This window comes from Lucilia cuprina, chromosome 3, assembly GCF_022045245.1.
Source record: "Lucilia cuprina isolate Lc7/37 chromosome 3, ASM2204524v1, whole genome shotgun sequence".
Taxonomy (NCBI): Eukaryota; Metazoa; Arthropoda; class Insecta; order Diptera; family Calliphoridae; genus Lucilia; species Lucilia cuprina.
The window spans coordinates 40,421,647-40,439,297 of NC_060951.1; the positions used below are offsets into that span (position 1 = coordinate 40,421,647).

The 17,651-nt window shown below is 27.6% G+C and overlaps 1 protein-coding gene across 1 annotated transcript in view; it reads left to right on the plus strand.

Moving 5' to 3' along the window:
• Window positions 1-17,651, plus strand: part of LOC111680610 — a 55,423-nt gene that overhangs the window by 34,181 nt on the left and 3,591 nt on the right. The window contains exons 2-3 of the mRNA XM_046947076.1: window positions 1,782-3,171; window positions 10,107-10,338. Of these exons, the coding sequence (XP_046803032.1) occupies window positions 3,080-3,171; window positions 10,107-10,338 (324 nt within the window). The 5' untranslated portion in view covers window positions 1,782-3,079. The remainder of the gene's footprint in view (window positions 1-1,781; window positions 3,172-10,106; window positions 10,339-17,651) is intronic.

The window sequence follows — 17,651 nt, forward strand, 5'->3', positions numbered from 1 at the left end:
CGCATATATCTATTAAATCCAAAATAAAATTGGTTTAATTCAAAAAAATCAGTACAAAAATATACCTTCATTTTATTCAATCTTTTTGCTTCTTTGGAAGTTATTAAACATCACTTATACAGAAGGTAAAAGAGAAATTCAGTACAAAAAATAGTCGGGCGAAACCGACCATATAATACCCTACACCTATGTATGTATAAAATGTGATTTAATGTTCATAATAAAGCATTTAAATAGAATTGTACCTTGCCGCAGATATACTAAAGCCATTTACTGTTTAATAAAACTCTGGATATTTAAGTAAAATTTTAACGGGGACTTTTTAGAGGGGCTAGGGTCAATTGAGGCCCTAAAATTATAAAGTTCATCAGGATCATCAAGAATAGTATAGAACATGGATTTGCATCTTTTTGTCGAGATACGAGTATATTTTACATAATTATGAACTTAAAAGAACTATTTTGCGGGTTCAGTTCTATGGGGCCTAGGTGAAATAATGGACCGATGTTGACTATTTTCAATAGGCTTCGTCTACTGTACAATAGAAGATCATGTGCCAAATTTCATTGAATTATTTCCAAAATTGCGACCTGTAGTTTGATTACAATGTTTACAAGACCTATTTGGGGGTACAGTTGTATGTGGGCTAGGTGAAATAACGGACCGATCTTAACCATTTTCAAATGAGGTTCGTCCTTGGGACAATAGAAGATCCTGTACCAAATTCCATTCCATTATCTTCAAAATTGCGACCTGTAGTTTGATTAAAAGGTTTATATGGACGGACAGACGGACGGACATAGCTAAATCGATTTAGAAAATGATTCTAAGCCGATTGGTATACTTTAAGGTGGGTATAGGACCAATATTATTGTGCGTTACCAACATCAGCACAAACCCAATATACCCTTTCCACTAAAGTGGTGTAGGGTATAAATAAGTTAATAAACATCACTTACAAAGAATTTAAAAAAATATATTTAGTGCTACTTTTGAAGTGGTTCTAAATGTTATTTTTTGGAAGTACTTCGTTTTATTTTTTCTAAGTATAAAAGTGCATTTTTTTTCTTAAAAAGGTACTTTTTTAACTTTCTATAATATAAACATTCACAGTACTGAAAATCTATAGAAAAGGATTATTGATACTTTGTTCTTCAACTACTTAGTACTTTTTTTCAAATATTGAGTTTAAAAACAATGGAAGTGATTAAATTGAATTTTTTGGTACTTTTTGTTTTTCAACTGGAACCTTTTAAATCATTTACAATATTGAACCTTAAAAAAATCTAAAATTAAACACACAGTAAACTGATCGAATTAAAATTTATAAATGGGGAGCTCTTAGTACTTTTTTATTATTCAAATGTTACTTTTTAATTTCCCAAATTCCTGATAAAATGAAAATTTACAAGTTTAAACTTTGTGTTATATTTCTTTACATTCAATTGGTATTTTTTTTAATAATTTTTAATATTAAACATAAAATTATTAAACAGTACTTTTTCGACTTCTGCAACTGGTAAAGGGTATATAAGATACGTTTTTATAAAATTTAAATTTTTACTGAAGCGCTCTTAATCAATTTCCCCTTATTATAAAATTTACTATTCAACATGAAATAAACATAAATTTTTCACACTAAAATTAACATAAAAATAAATGTTTATTATTTCTTTCGCATTTTACTTATAAAACTCAAAATCTTTTCTAACTGCAAAACAAACAAAAAACATTAAAAATTTAAAGATAAATAATTCCAAAATTTTATTGTCTACTTTTAGGAACCTAACAGAAAACAGAATAAGGAACAAGGCACAAAGTTTACATACAACAGACATAATTATTTATTATTTCAAAAAAAATTATAAAGTATAAACTAAAACAATAAAGAGACATGGTGGAAATTATGACAACAGACACGTTAAATGTGAAAATTGTAATAAGAAAACCAGGAAATTAGAGGAAAAAGTAAAACAGCAGGAAAACAACTTAAGTAAATTGATGTTGTTCGAAGGTGTGTGTGTATGTGTTTGAGTCGATATAAAAAATTATAAATAAAAGTAGGAGTGTAAATGAACAGGTGTAATTTTAATGGAAATTGTTTAAATGCCTGTAAAAGCAATTAAAGAAAAATGTCTTGTTGCTGTTAACGCTAGAGAAAGAAGCTCGTTTAAATCAAATTTAATTTAATATTTAAAACAAACTGATAAAATAATACCAAGGAAAAGAGAAAATAAGGAGCGTAGCGTATGAAAATATTATATGACACTTAAATTTAAAACTTTTTAGCCGCAAGATAAAAAATACACATTAATTTTCTTTAGTTATTCTTAAAGAATGTTTTACTCCAAGGATTATTAAGGACATTTACTGTGCATAAAAAAAGCTTAAATAAAGAGTGTGTTAAAACGAAATAACAGCAAATTTTCCATAAAATTTATCTTTAATCATTTTTCAGCAAAAAAAAAAAGAAAAGAAACAAAAAAAATGATAGCAACAGTAGAATAAATTTATAAAAAACCAAAGAAAAAACAACAAGCTGTTGCAAATGACATTGAAGAATCTACTAGCAAGTAAAAGGAGTAGATGTTTAAAGTAGAGAAAAAAGAAAAAAAATAAATGTTCTACATTTATTTTAAAACAAAATAAAAATTTTAACAAATAAAAAACTTTGTCAACATCCCAACACAATAAAACAAACCAAACGACAGAAGGGAAAAAAACCAACAGCTGAAAAACGTCATTTATAAATTTGCAACATCATAATCTGCTGCATCAACTCCTGCAGCTCAACACAACTAACGCACATTTATAAAATAAAATATAAAATAAAAATAATACAAAATTTTTTAAATTAATTGTTAAAACCATAACGTCACTACTGAAAGCTTATGTGGCAGTGATTTATCTGATACATCAACAACAAAAATAAAGTTAAGAGAATAAAAACAATAAAATTTTAAATAAACTTTATTCCACGTCAAACAAAGTTGTCAGTGTGACATCAACAAAAACAAACAAAACACACGAATTTATCCGCACATTTATTTCTTCCAGTGTAATATCCTAAAGTTTCATAATGCGCGGCCGTCATTTACGTCGTCGTTTCAGTTTACAACCATCCTTTATGAAGGATGACAATGCTGAGGATAAACCCACCAAACGTGACAAGTAAGTTTAAGATTTATCTTTAAAGTTTTAATTTTATGCTTTTATACCACTTTTTCTTTTAATTAAAGTAATTAAATTTGATCGATCGATTCTGAAATAGAGTGAAATTGTTTATTGTTATGTGTAGACAGTGTGTATTTTTTTGTCAAGACAGAAAAGTGTCTTTTTACATATAAATATCTATATCGAAAAATGTATTTTATGTTAAGGCAAAAATATCTCTTACCGACTAAAAGATCAATGTCTAAACAGAAAAATGTCTCTTGCTTCTTGTCGTTAATGTTTTTTTTTTTTTTTTTTTTCACGGCAGAAAAAATTGTCTTTCTGTTTAAATATTAAAAATCCCGCCAGAGTTTTCTGTCTAATTAGAAAATTGACATTCTCTGTCATGACAGAAAAAATGATTACTTCTGTCAAGACAGAAAAATTTCTCTTTATAACATTTACAATTATATGTATCCCAAAAGGAAGACGTCACTTTCTGTCCAGAGAGTAAATGGTCCCTTTTTGTCAAGACAGAAAACAGTTTCTTTCTGTCACGACAAACTAAAATGAATCAGGCATAAAAACCAAAAAAGAATAAATATTTCTTTATGTCATGACAGACAAATATTACTATCTGGATTGACTAAAATGTTTCACTCAGTATCTAGAGAACAAAAGCAGAACGTACAAAATTTATCTTTTGTCAAGATGTCACCTTTGTCTACACAGTAAAATGTTTTCTTTCTGAAAAGACAGAAAATTGTTTTTATCTGTTAAAACTGCAAAAAATACGTCACTTTCTGTCTAGAGAGGAAATTGTCCCTTAAATTGTCTCTTACTATGAAGGCAGTCTCTTCCTAAGAGAAAATTTAATCTGAATACAAAATCAACTACTTTTGTTGAGACACTAAAATTAATCTCGTATTGAACTAGACATTAAATGGAATTTGTCTACACAATAATATGTTTTCTCTTGTCTAGTAGTCACAGAAAATGCAATTATCAAATGGCAAGAGATTTTTATCAAGACATGAACCATGTTTTAAACTCAAGAAACAAAATATCTTTGGTCAATTGAAATTTTTTTTAAACAATAAATCTTTTAAAATGTAATCTTTTAAAATATTTAGGAAAAATCTTTTGACCTGGTGATATATAAAAACAAGTAAGAAATTATAGTCGGGCAAGGCAGACCATATAATAACCTACACCTGCTACAAAAAAAAAGTGATTTAGTTTTCATAATAAAGCATTTAAGTTGAATTGTACCTTGCCTCAGATATACATACTTAAGCCATTTATTGTTGCATAAAATTGTGGACATTTAAGTCAAATTTTGAAGGAGGCTTTTTATAGGGGCTAGGTTTAAATGAGACTCTATAGTTATAGAGTTAATGAGGGTCATCAAAGATAGTATAAAACTTGGTTTTACGGCCTTTTGTCGGCATACGAGTGTATTAAATATAATTATGAACTTGAAAGCATAATTCGGAGGGTTTAGTTGCATGAGGGCTGGGTGAAATGATGAACCAATGTTGGCCATAGAAAATCGTGTGTCAAATTTCATTGAATTATTTCCAAAATTACAACCTGTTGTTTTTTACAAGGTTTACAAGCCCTGTTCGGGAGTTCAATTGTATGGGGGCTATATGAAATAAAGGACCCATCTTAACCATATTCAATAGACTTCCTTGGGATTGCGATCTATAGTTTGATAACAAGGTTTACATGCACGGACGGAAATAGCTAAACCAATATGATTGTGCTTTACAAATATCAGCACAAACCCACTGAATTGGTGTAGGGTATAAATATGTAAAAATTAAAAACTCTCCCTTCAGTATAAAAAATCAGTTGCATAAAATCAGTTTTATGGAAAAATATAAAACTGTATTATCATTAATTTAAAGCTATATAGTAAATAACTTTAAAATAGTTACAATTAATCTCAAAATATCTTGTTCATGACAATTTAAGTGTTCTCATAAATTTTGTAAAATTTTATAACTAAAAACATAAAATTTTATAACTAACAAAACTTCAAAGTTATAAAAAACTAATATTTCCTTAAGATATATTTACATGACAATTTATCCTAGTCGGATGTTTATACCCTTTTTTAAGCTACAACATTTCATAGTAAATCCCTGCCAATTAGTTTCTCCTCTACTTCTATGATTTTGCAAATACAAAATGGATTTTGTTTTTTTTTTTAGAGAAATCGGTGACAGTTACAAAATCATTAAACATTTAAATGACTATGTAAATTATTCATCATAAAAATCATAAAATACAAATAATACTAGAACAAAAACATCTTAAGTTAAGATTTTATCTTATGTTTGTGATTATTCTGAGAAATGTTTAAATAATCTAAGGAAACATGAACTAAATACAAATTAAGAAATAAATTTAGAATAAAATGGCAAACAAAAAATAATGAAGAATGAATGGACATTGGATTAATGAAAGAAACAGTTGTAATTGTAATGAAATGATTTATGTAACAAAGAAACACAAGTCCCGGTTTCATATTGCCATGGAATAGATAGATGGTTAGATGATAATGATGTAAAGAGACAATAAAATTGAAGTGTTGTAATTAAAACACGATAAATTTCTCAAGGAAATTAATTGTGAAAGAAAAAGAAGGTTTTCCTTCATAAGAATGATGTTGATGACGGTGAAGGGAAATTGAAAGTATAAATAAGTAATCATCATGTAACTGTCACTATTATGTTGATGAATTAAAATAAACGAAGGATATGCAGGCGTTTAAAGGATATAATTTTTGTAGCTAAAAATAAACAGACAATGAATGTGAAAAAATCAATGGTAAGATAAAATATCTTTTGGCAAGACACATTTTTATGTTAAGATATAAATGTTTCTGTTATGATACAAGTAAACGTTTTTCTGTCATGATAAAAAAAGACAGAAAGTTTATAATGAAAAAGAATACTTATTGCAGAGTTAACATTTCTATCTAAACAGAAAAAGACATCTGTTTATCTAGACTGAAGGAGAAATCTTGCTATCGATATTGGAGGGAGAAAATATCTTTTTTACTTATTTTTATATTTTATGAGGTAGAGTGATAGAATTTCGCTTATAGTGATAGAATTTTCCTTAGATCACCGTCAGATTGAAATAAATTATTTTCTGATCTCTATCTTTGTACTTAAATATAAAGTTAAATGTGACATTTTTGTATCTAGACAGGAATAAAGACTAATTTTTTTTTTTGTGTAGACAAAAAGAGTACAATTTTTGGGTCTGATCAGAAAGAAAAAATAGAGAAATATTTATTTATTTTATGTCTTAACAAAAAAGAGTTAAAAAGAGAAAAAACATTTTTCTTTTAACACAAAGACCGACATTTTCTCTTTAGATAGAAATTTTGATTTTTCTTTTTTGACAAAGATATTTCTGTCTTTAGAAAGAAAAAGAAATATGTGTAGAAATGTTTATGTCATGATAGAAAGAGACATATTTGTGTCCAGAGAGAAAAAACATTTTTTATTTAGACAAAAAGATACATTTTTCTGTTTAGACAGAAAAAATAAAATTTTTAATTTAACAGAAAGAGGCATAATTTGTTTAAGCAGAAAGAGATATTTTTATATCTAGACATAAATAGAAATTTTTATGTTAAAACAGAAGGAGGCGTTTTTCTGTCTCAACATAATTAAAAAATTTCTATTTGTTAAAACAGTGAAAAGTTTAGTTTTGTCCACCAAATAAATGTGTCTTTTAGTTAGTTAAACTAAAGTCGACATCTTTTTATCCAGACTGAAAGAAGCATCTCTTTTTGGTATAACCTTAAAAAAACTTCTTTCTAGACTGGAAGAACCATCTTTCTGTCTTAAATGAAGGAAATTTGTTTTCTATATATGTACATTGAATGAAACCTTTTTCATACGGCATCATTATTGTGTCTACACGGAAGGGAAATTTTTCTGTCTGACAGAAAAAGACATGTTCTGTTTAAATAAAAGGTCAGTTTTTCTGTGTAGACAGAAAGAGAGACTTTTTTGAGCTTAACAGAAAGATATATGTGTAGGTCTAGTTAGAAAAGGTAATTTTTATATTAAGACAAAAAGAAAATGTTTCTGTGTTTGCAGAAAAAACTATTATTATGTTAAGATTAAGAAAGAAATATATGTCTTTCACGACAAACAAATTCTGTTTAGATGGAAATAATAATTTTTCTGTGTAGACAAACAGACAATATTTGTGACGATTTTTTCTTCAGAATAAGAGTACATTTTCCGGTTAAGAAGCATTTTTTAAATATACAAAATTAAGTCTTTCTTTAAAAATTTAAATTTATTAATATTTATTTTTAATTAACTTCAACAATTTTTTACACACTTTAATTCCACTAAAAAATATTTAGTCTATTATAAAATTCTATTTGCCATCATAATATAAATTGTTTTAATTTTAAAAAATATTTATTTACTCAATGTTTTATGGGAAAAAATATAAATTTACATAATTTTTTTTTTAGTTCGCTAATATTTATTTGTTTCACATCAAATAAGGGTTAAAGGCATATTTGCATATTTAAAACAAAACAAATACTCCATCTAGTTGGTAAAATAAAAAATGGGCCACAAAAAAAAAGAAACAATTAACAATTCCATAGAGTTTATTTTAAATATTGATTTCTTCTTTTTTTTACTATTATTTCAATTATCATGTAACCTTCTTTTTCAATACCTATGTATGTGTGTAACTGCCTTTAAATGAATAGCAAAAATAGAATTTAAAACACGCACAAACCAGAACAATTTATTTAATAGAAAACAAAACTAATTAAATAAGAATAGAAGCAAAAGTAGATGAAACACTTAACAATTTTTTACTTTATTTAAGATGAAAAACAACTCAAACAATTTATTTTTAGAAATAAAAACCACACAGGATTAAAAAGGAAACATGACTAAGAAAAATTACTTTTCTCTCAAATTCAATTTAAAACATGAGTACTAAACAATTAAATAGCAAAATAAATTAGATTTTTTCCATGTTGATTTTGCATGGGAAAAGAAGATAACTTAGATTTGTTTAAAATAGAAAGGAAAATAAAAAACTAAAATTAAAGATTTTTAAAGAGTTTGTATTTATGTACACTTGTTTAGAGTTAAAGATTTTTTTTTTTTTTTGACAGAAAGAGATATTTTGCTATGTAGACAGAGAGTGACAGAATTATGACATTTTTATGTCTAGTCAGAAAAAATATATTTCCATGTCAAGACAAAAAGAGACCTTTAATGTCAAGATAGGGAGAAAATCTTTTTTCTGTTAAGATAGAAATGATTCTTTCAAAACAGAAAATTATATTTTTCTGTTAAGACATAAAAAGAAAATTTTTCTATGTAGATAGAAAGTCTTTTTTCATATTTAAATAGAATTTTATGTCATTTCTAGGCTGCAAGAAATATATTTTTGTCTAGACTGAATGTGACATCAATCTCAACACACTGAAAGAAATATATTTTACATTAGACTGCAGATGGCATCATTCACTTTGCACTGAGAGATATATTTTTCAAAAGAAAATGTAAATTTTTGCTGTTCAAAGAAAAGATACATACATTTTTCTTTATAGAGAGAAACAGACATTTTTCTGTCAAGACTGAAAGAGACATTATTCTCCCTCCACTGTAAGAGATATCTTTCATACTAGACTGTAGATTACATTATTATCTTTGCACTAAAAGATATATACATATATTTTTTTCTATCAAAAGAAAATGATAAATTTTTCTGCCAAAAAAAAGGATACATAAATTTTTCTATATAGTCAAAATAAGATATTTTTATGTCAGGAAAGAATCAGAAATTTTTCTGTCAAGACAAAAATACATATTTTTATATATTAACTGATGGATAGAATTAAATGTTTCTGCTTAGAAAGAAACCCAAAAGTTCGTGTTTAGATAGAAAGCGACATTCTTCTGTCTAAAATGAATGAGTCATCTTTCTGTCCAGATTAAAGAAGACAACATTCTGTCCAACATTCTATCAAGACAGAAAGAGATATTTTTCTGTATTAACAGATGGAGTCTGGACACAATGATTGAAAAGGACAACATTATGTCATTTTAAAACAAGACATCATTGTGACAAGACTAATAGTAACACCATTAAGTCCAGAAAAAAGGGAAAGGAAAATCTGACTGAAATGCTCAAGAAGAAACTATTGTAGTTATACTGAATGTAACATATATCTATGAAGATGGCATGTCTACACTGAAAGTATTATAATTTGTTCTATCGAAAAATGTCATAAAAACAAAATACACATCTTGGTTGTTTAAAATGTCTTTTCAACTAAAACATATGCCTCGATTGGTTTTATCTATTTTATATTTTCTCTTAATAAGTGTTAAAATATTTATAATTTTAAATATATTAATTCTAAAAATTTACTTTCCATTTCAAAGTATGTCATCCATCGTTTGGAACAAAATCTAAACCATACATTTAATACAATGTGTTTCATATGAAAATAAAATTATAATTGAATTTATTAGATAGGCAACACCACAGCAACCACACAGACAAAATTACAAACTGCCACATGCATACATACAAGTACATACACTTGCAACTAAAAGTACCACAAAGTAAATTTAATTGAAAAAGTTAATGCAACCTAAAACTCAACTAAACTCTTTGCAGCTCAACAGCAGCGACAACAACAGAAATAATAATAACCCCAACCTGATTATATACTTATTTTCATTTTTTTTTTTTTTTTTTTTTGCTGTTCAGTTGTCAGTCCTTTTTGTTTTCTATTTTTGTTATACAAATATTGGTTTTATTAAATTACATCCCCATCATCTAACCAGCAAGCAGCATCATCTGTTTGTCTACAATACATTGTTTTGATTTCAACTTGTAACCGTGTTTTTTTATTGTTGTTGCTTTTCTTCCAGAGTTGGCCGCAATAATGCTGTTGATGATGCAATTGGTCCCACAAATGCACGTCACAAAATTGTTGTCATGGGTGCTGCTAAAGTTGGTAAAACCTCAATAATTACACAATTTCTATACAATACATTTACAACAAAATACAAAAGAACCATTGAGGAGATGCATCAGGGTAACTTTTCAATAGCGGGTGTTAATCTAACCTTGGATATATTGGATACAGCTGGTTCATATGAGGTAAGTGGAAACACTCCACCTACAAGTGGATATGAATGTTGCAACAACGAATGTATGAACAAACATAACTATGGCTGCCAATACAATGTTGTATGTCTGTAGTTGTAAGTTGCATTTAGAAATTGTGCTTAAGTGACAAACATAAAACGTAAGCGAAATGAAAAAAAAAACTTGCCGTAAAGGAAAAAGTTAAGTTGCTGCTGCGTTGTCATTGCACAAGAAAGTATTATAAAACGTAGTGAAGGGTTTTTTTGAATCCCTTTAAATTTTCTTTTTCGTTTTTATATATTTTATTCTAGTATTTATTTGTTCAGTAAAATGTTCAATCTCTAAATATTATTAAAAGTGATAAGTGGATTTATATGACTGTCATTGGTTTAGTTCAATACAATATTGAATTTTTAGTTTTTGTAAGTTTTTTTTTTACATTTTCATTATTCAATTACTTTTATCAAGAAATAAAAACGATGTATTTTTTCAAATGAAATAGATATTAAAGAATTCAATGGCACTAAGTCCTTTTTTATTTAAAATTGCCTCAATTTTCAATAGCAATCGATATTTGCTAATTTATAAAGAAATTTCTACAAGCTATAGTTTATAGTCTAGTCTATAGTCTAGTCTATAGTCTAGTCTATAGTCTAGTCTATAGTCTAGTCTATAGTCTAGTCTATAGTCTAGTCTATAGTCTAGTCTATAGTCTAGTCTATAGTCTAGTCTATAGTCTAGTCTATAGTCTAGTCTATAGTCTAGTCTATAGTCTAGTCTATAGTCTAGTCTATAGTCTAGTCTATAGTCTAGTCTATAGTCTAGTCTATAGTCTAGTCTAGTTTATAGTCTAGTGTATTCTTTAGTCTATAGTTCTAATTTAAAGTCAAGTCTTTTTATAGTCTATTCTCGATAGTCTAGTGTATAATCTCTTCGAGTTTTTAGTCTGGTTTATAATCGAGTCTATAGCTTTGTCTATAGTTTTGTGTATAGTCGAATTTTAGTCTGGACTTCTGAACTAATAAAGTACGAGTTAGACTTAAGCGATTTGCTAATACTTGTTAATGTAATTTTGTTATTATTATTTTTTTATATATCTATTTTTTTCTGATGATGTAAATTTTTCATATCTTTTGTCATATGTGTTTGATAACCTTAATCTTCATAAGGGAATTCATAATACGTTTGACATCAATCCTTCACCGCATAAGTACTGACTGTGTAATACTTTAACATGACTTCAATATTTTGACAAATGAGTTGGGTTGCAGACAAACGACCTTTGCTACTTTGTGAATAGATGTATTTTTTTTATAACTTCTAGTTCAAAACTGCCAGAGGTATTTGTTCAAATCCAATATGTAAAAGAAAAGACAGCAAAATAAAACTTATGAGATTTAGCCATAGTTATGGAAACCAAATCTTTGTACTTTCTATTGCTTTACACTCATGAACGTATACCTTATTGGTTTAAAAATAAAGTATGCGTACATGTGTACCTTCATTCAATTTTATATCTACACGAACTCTTCATTAGTTATCATTACGGCCCACCAAATTGTATGTATTAAACAATATTTACGATAATCTGGGGATAAATTTACCTTAATAAAGCGCCATCAAAATAAAAAAATTATTTAAATTTAAAAAAAAAACAATTTATTAAAAATTTCCATTTTCTTGTATCCTCTGTGCAAATATTAACACCTTTTTGTACATTGTTTCGAGTACAAAAATAAAGTGAAAATTGTTCACATACCTTATTGTGTCATGTTTTTCTTTTCGTTTTTTCTCTTATTCTACTTTACTACGGCTGAGTGATTTAGAGGGTATATAAGAACTTTATAAACTCTACTATTTCCGCCTTTTGTTTAAGTGGATGTAAAGCAAAATATTATAGTGTTGTTATTCTTAATTTACAGTTTAATCTATAATTTGGTCATATCATAACTTTCTATAGTCTGGACTATAGTCTATTCTATAGACTGGACTATAGTCTACTTTGTAGTCTAGTTTGTAGTATATTTTATAGTCAAGATTCTACAGTATGAAGTATATTATATTCAATAGTATAGACTTTAGCCTATTCCATAGCTTGGACTGTATATTACTCTATTGCCTTAATTATAGTCTATTCTATAGTCTCTAGTATAAACTTTAGCCTATTCAATAGTCTTGACTATAGTGTATAGTTTGGTCTATAGAGTAGTTTTGGGCAGTACTGTAGTCTTATCTATAGTACGAACATAGTCTACTCTAAAGTAAGAACTGTAGCTGATCTGTAGTCTACACTAGTTCATAGTTTAGTATATAGTTAGGACTATTGTCTAGTCTATGGACTGGATTATAATCTATCTGTAGACTTGACTATACTTTAGTCTTGAATAATATCTAGTCTATAATATGGACTATATTGTATAGTATGGACTACAATAATTTCTGTAGTTTGGACTATAGTATATTCTATTCTATTGTAGTCCATAGTTCGGACTATAATCTAATCTATGTTATGGACTTTAGTTTAGTTTATATTCTAGTAAAAAGAAAGAACTGTAGTCTGGTCTGTAGTCCGGACTATATTTCAATCCATAGTCTATAGTTTAGTCTATTGTCTGGAATATAGTCTATAGTCTGGACTGTATAGTTTATAGTTTGGAATATAATGTATAGTCTATAGTCAGGACTATATCTAATCTTCAGTCAGTATTATAGTCTAATTCATAGTACGATCTAGGGTTGTATAAATCGACTTTCGAATAATCTAACAATCGATTATTTTGTTTCAAAAAGTCGTTAACTTGACTATCATCTATGAAAAAAGTCGACTTTGTAAATAAAAGTCGAAAAAATAGAAAATAGTCGAATAGTAAAAAAGTCTAAAAAAGTCGAAAAAAGTCGGAAAAAGTCGAAAATAGTCGAAAAGTGGAAAAAGGTCGGAAAAAGTCGAATATAGTCGAAAATAGTCGAAAAAAGTCGAAAAAAGTCAAATTTTGAGAAAAAGTCAAAAACTCTAAAATAGTCAAAAAAAAACTCGAAAAAAGTAAAAAATTGAAAAGTCGAAAATAGTCGAAAAAAATTAAAAAAAGTTCAAAATTCGAAAAAGGAGAAAAGTCGGAAAAAGTCGACTATTTACAAAATACTAAAAGTCAACTTTTAATTAAATGAAAAAAGTCGAAAATCGACTTTAAATTAAATGAAAAAAGTCGAAAAATCGACTTTTCATAAAATTCAAAACGTTGAAAAGACGACTTTTCGTTTCAACTATAGAATCGTTGCATGAACTATAGTATTGTATATGTTCCGACTGCATTTCATATTGTGGACTGAAATCAGAACTATAGTATAAAGCTTTGGTTTCTATAATCGATAGTTTGAACTATAATCTTACTAACAATACTATTATCTACACTTTTAAGTATAGAGTGTGACCCTATACTCTCGTCCCCAACGACCTATAATAGGGCACACGAAAAGCAAACTCTGCTGATTGAAAAAAAAACAAATTCAGCCAACATGTAAAAACCGTTTTGTTTACACATACAAAAGGCAAAACAAATGATGGGTTTTACTCCATTTTTTTTATTTCACATTCAACCGCACAAATAAACAAACTTACGCACTCATCATCAATTACATAAAAAATACAAAAGAAAACTTGGCGAAAACCCTTTTTATTATTTTTCCCCACAAACCACCAAAGAAAAACAATTTTAAATGCAAAAATCATTCTCAACTAATATATTCAGCATCGAGCGTGTGATGGCACTGAATAAATGAAAAGGGTTATATCTTTTGCTCACTCACTCTCGCTCTGTATAAATTCTTTGGAGTTTTGCTTTTATCGTGAATAATAAAATATTATTTGGGTAAATTGAAAAAAGAAAAATGAAAATATTAAAGATGGAAAGAAGAAAACTTTTGAATTTCTTTTCAACAGTTCAACTTAGGGCCAACGAAGCGCTGTAAAGAGCACAGTGGCTTGCGAAGTTAAACATTTAGGGTGTAATTTTTAAATCACACAAATCTTGTTACTTAAAATGAAGGTTAGTTTTTGATGTTAGAAATATTGATCTACTGTTCCATTGTGCAAAGTTTGTTAAAATATGTCAAGAAGTTTAAATGGTCTTGCACTTACACTCGTACACTTTTACGCACAAATATTAAGTATACGCTTCAACAGACAGCCAAGCAAATATACAAACACATTATCAAATAAATCAATTTATATTCTAATATAATATAAAAATGGCTTTGTAATGAAAGATTTGAAATAAGTTCAAATATTTCTCTTGGTTAAGTTGGGTTCTTAGTCTTGTTATTATTGATGCTTGGGATCGCTACTTGTTGTAGTTTTTGAAACGAATCAGGGAGAACTAACATATAAACATATATTTGGACAGAATGATTCAACAAGCAAGAAGGGACTGATATACATCTATATATATATATATATATATATATATATATATATACACAGTATGAAAAAGTAATAAAGGAATATAGAAATTTGCATTTTGATTACATTCTCAATATGTTGTTTTTGTTATTGGAGTTATTTTCCGTTTTTTTTATTATTTATTTTTGTTGTTCAGTGATTTGTTTATTTACTTCAGCTTTCACTAATCTTCCCTCCACTCCCACAGAAATTTTGAGGTTAAAGGACAATGGTTGGCTTCATTTTACTTCCATGCCTGAGTATCAGCAAGTTCGTAGCAATAAGACAAGTTAAACAGGAAAATCTGTATATAAATCCATTGAAGAAGAACAAATTTTTTTTCAAGATTCCTAAGATATTTTTTATGAGTTTGTTTGCTTTTTTCTTCTACTACTTGCATAAAAGAATTTTAATTTGACATTTTATCAATCTCAGTTGAGATCTTAATAAAACTGTAAGATTTATTATTGGTATAAGGAAGAATTCTTTAATAAAAATATTACTGTTTTTGAAATAAAATTGCAAAAGAAATTTGAAATTAATCATAAGTTTATAGAAATCAAGTAAATGTTTGTTGGTGCTACGAAGCGTATGAGTGATTTTAAATTAGTATGCAAACTGAAATTGTCTTTAGTAATATTTGTTAATAATTGATTGTTTTAGAGATTAGATGCTAAGAATTTGATGGTTGTTTGTTTATGTGTAATGTTAAGGTTTTATGATGGTCAGTGTGTTAAATGAAAAGGTAAAAAACCTTTTCATTTAACACACTGGCTAATTTGGTTTCATGCATTTTAATTTAAAAGTGTTGAAGTGTAAAGTATTTGCACATGATTTAATGAATGTTCAATAGCTTGTTGTTAAGTTTAAGGTATTTACTTTTTGTAATTGTTTCAATAAAAGCAATTTTTAATAAAGTTATATCAAAATTTTAAAAAATTAAAAGAGCTTATTTTTAAAATTGGATACAACAAATTATCCGATATTTAACGGCCATCAATTTGGCCACATAGATGACAATTGATATTTGAATGTATAACGACAGCCAATTAAAGTGTTAACTGACCTCTTTTCAAAGTTAAGAAAGCGTTACATAAACATTTATAAAACTCACCTCTCTTAGGTCACTATCATCGGCCACTAAATCTATTTTATTACCCACAACCACAATTGGCACAGCTGAGGTGCCTTTAGTCTCATGAATTTGATCACGTATCATGCGAACCTCTTCAAAAGTGGTTGCATCTGTGACATCATAAACCAAGATGAAAGCATCTGCCGATGATATGGACAATGCACGCATTGCAGGAAACTGTAAAAAAAGGAAAAATTATTTTTCTATATATATTTTTTTAAATTCACAAAAAATAATAAATAAAAATTTAAATCTTTTATTATTTAACTAAAAAAGTCATTGCCACAAATTCATATTTTAAAAATATGTTATCTACATTTTCATAACATTAAAATAAACCATAAATTTTCGTTATAAGATTATGATGTTTGTGTGAATTGGAATAATTCCAAGAATACTTAGTTATTTAAGTAATTTATAGTTTAAAAACATTTCTTTTTGCCTATAAATTATTCCACAAACTATAGACAATTTGCTTTTTGTTCGCACTCAATAAGTGAGTGAAATTATGCATAAATTTGTATATAATTATGCAAATATATGCAATTCCTTGACACAAAAACGTATTTTAAAAACAAACACACACAATTGATTTTTACTAAAGTTTTTTTTTGTGTCGTTCATATGAGTTTGTTTTTTCTGGTTTGTTTAACATAGTTTTTTAACACAATTACCTAGTTGTTGAAAGTTTTTTGTCTATAGATTTAGTTTTTAGTAATAATCCAAAAAAAAGGAACTCGAAACTAAAAATAAATTGGATTAGAAAGTTTTCTGTTTTCACTTTTTTTTACAAACTATTACTTAATCCGAGTTTAAGGATATTCTGAAGGCAATAGTATACATTCAAAAATAGATAAGCCTATAATTTTGATTACAGACAAAACTAGAATTTCCCTATTCTGGGTGTACGATTCTATTTACTCTAAGGAAAATAATAAACTGATTTTATTAGTTTTTAATAGGCTTTGTCCTAGAATCAAAAGAGTGCGAAATTTAATTTTGAAAATCGCGAGCTGATGCGTGTACACTACACACATACATACCGACAGACAGACAGATCGACAGACGGACAGACCGTCCGACAGACGGACATACCTAAATCGAAACAGAAAGTCTTTAAACCCGAATGGTTTACTTTAAAATGGGCGAGAGATCAATATTTTTCAGTGTTACAAACATAAGCACAAACGCATAAAACCCTCTCCACTATATTAATATAGTGTATAATAATCTTAATACTGCAGGTGCATTCCGCACCACAATTCAAAACCAAAAAGTATTGCGACGCTTAAAAACCCAAAAAAACAGTTTAATGCAGCTTAAGAAAACAAAAACCCCACATGTTAAAAAGCAATTTATAAGCTGGTTGTTTACAGTTTATCCAGCTTTGTTATTTCTGTCTTATATTCATACATTATGCAAAACTCAACAACAAACGACAATAAAACCACAAAAATATAATTTCACGCTGATTTCTCAGTGGTATCAGCAACTAGAAAACAAACATATAACCAGTATTCCACTTTTATATTTTCAATGTTATTTTTTATCATTTTCATAAATGGAACAATTTCGTTATGCCCTACCTTAGTGATAAGGGTTAATGAAGGTTTAACTTTCCGTTTGTATTTGCAAAATTTTTGCAGATAGTCTATAGTCTAGTCTAGTCTATAGTCTAGTCTAGTCTATAGTCTAGTCTAGTCTATAGTCTAGTCTAGTCTAGTCTATAGTCTAGTCTATAGTCTAGTCTATAGT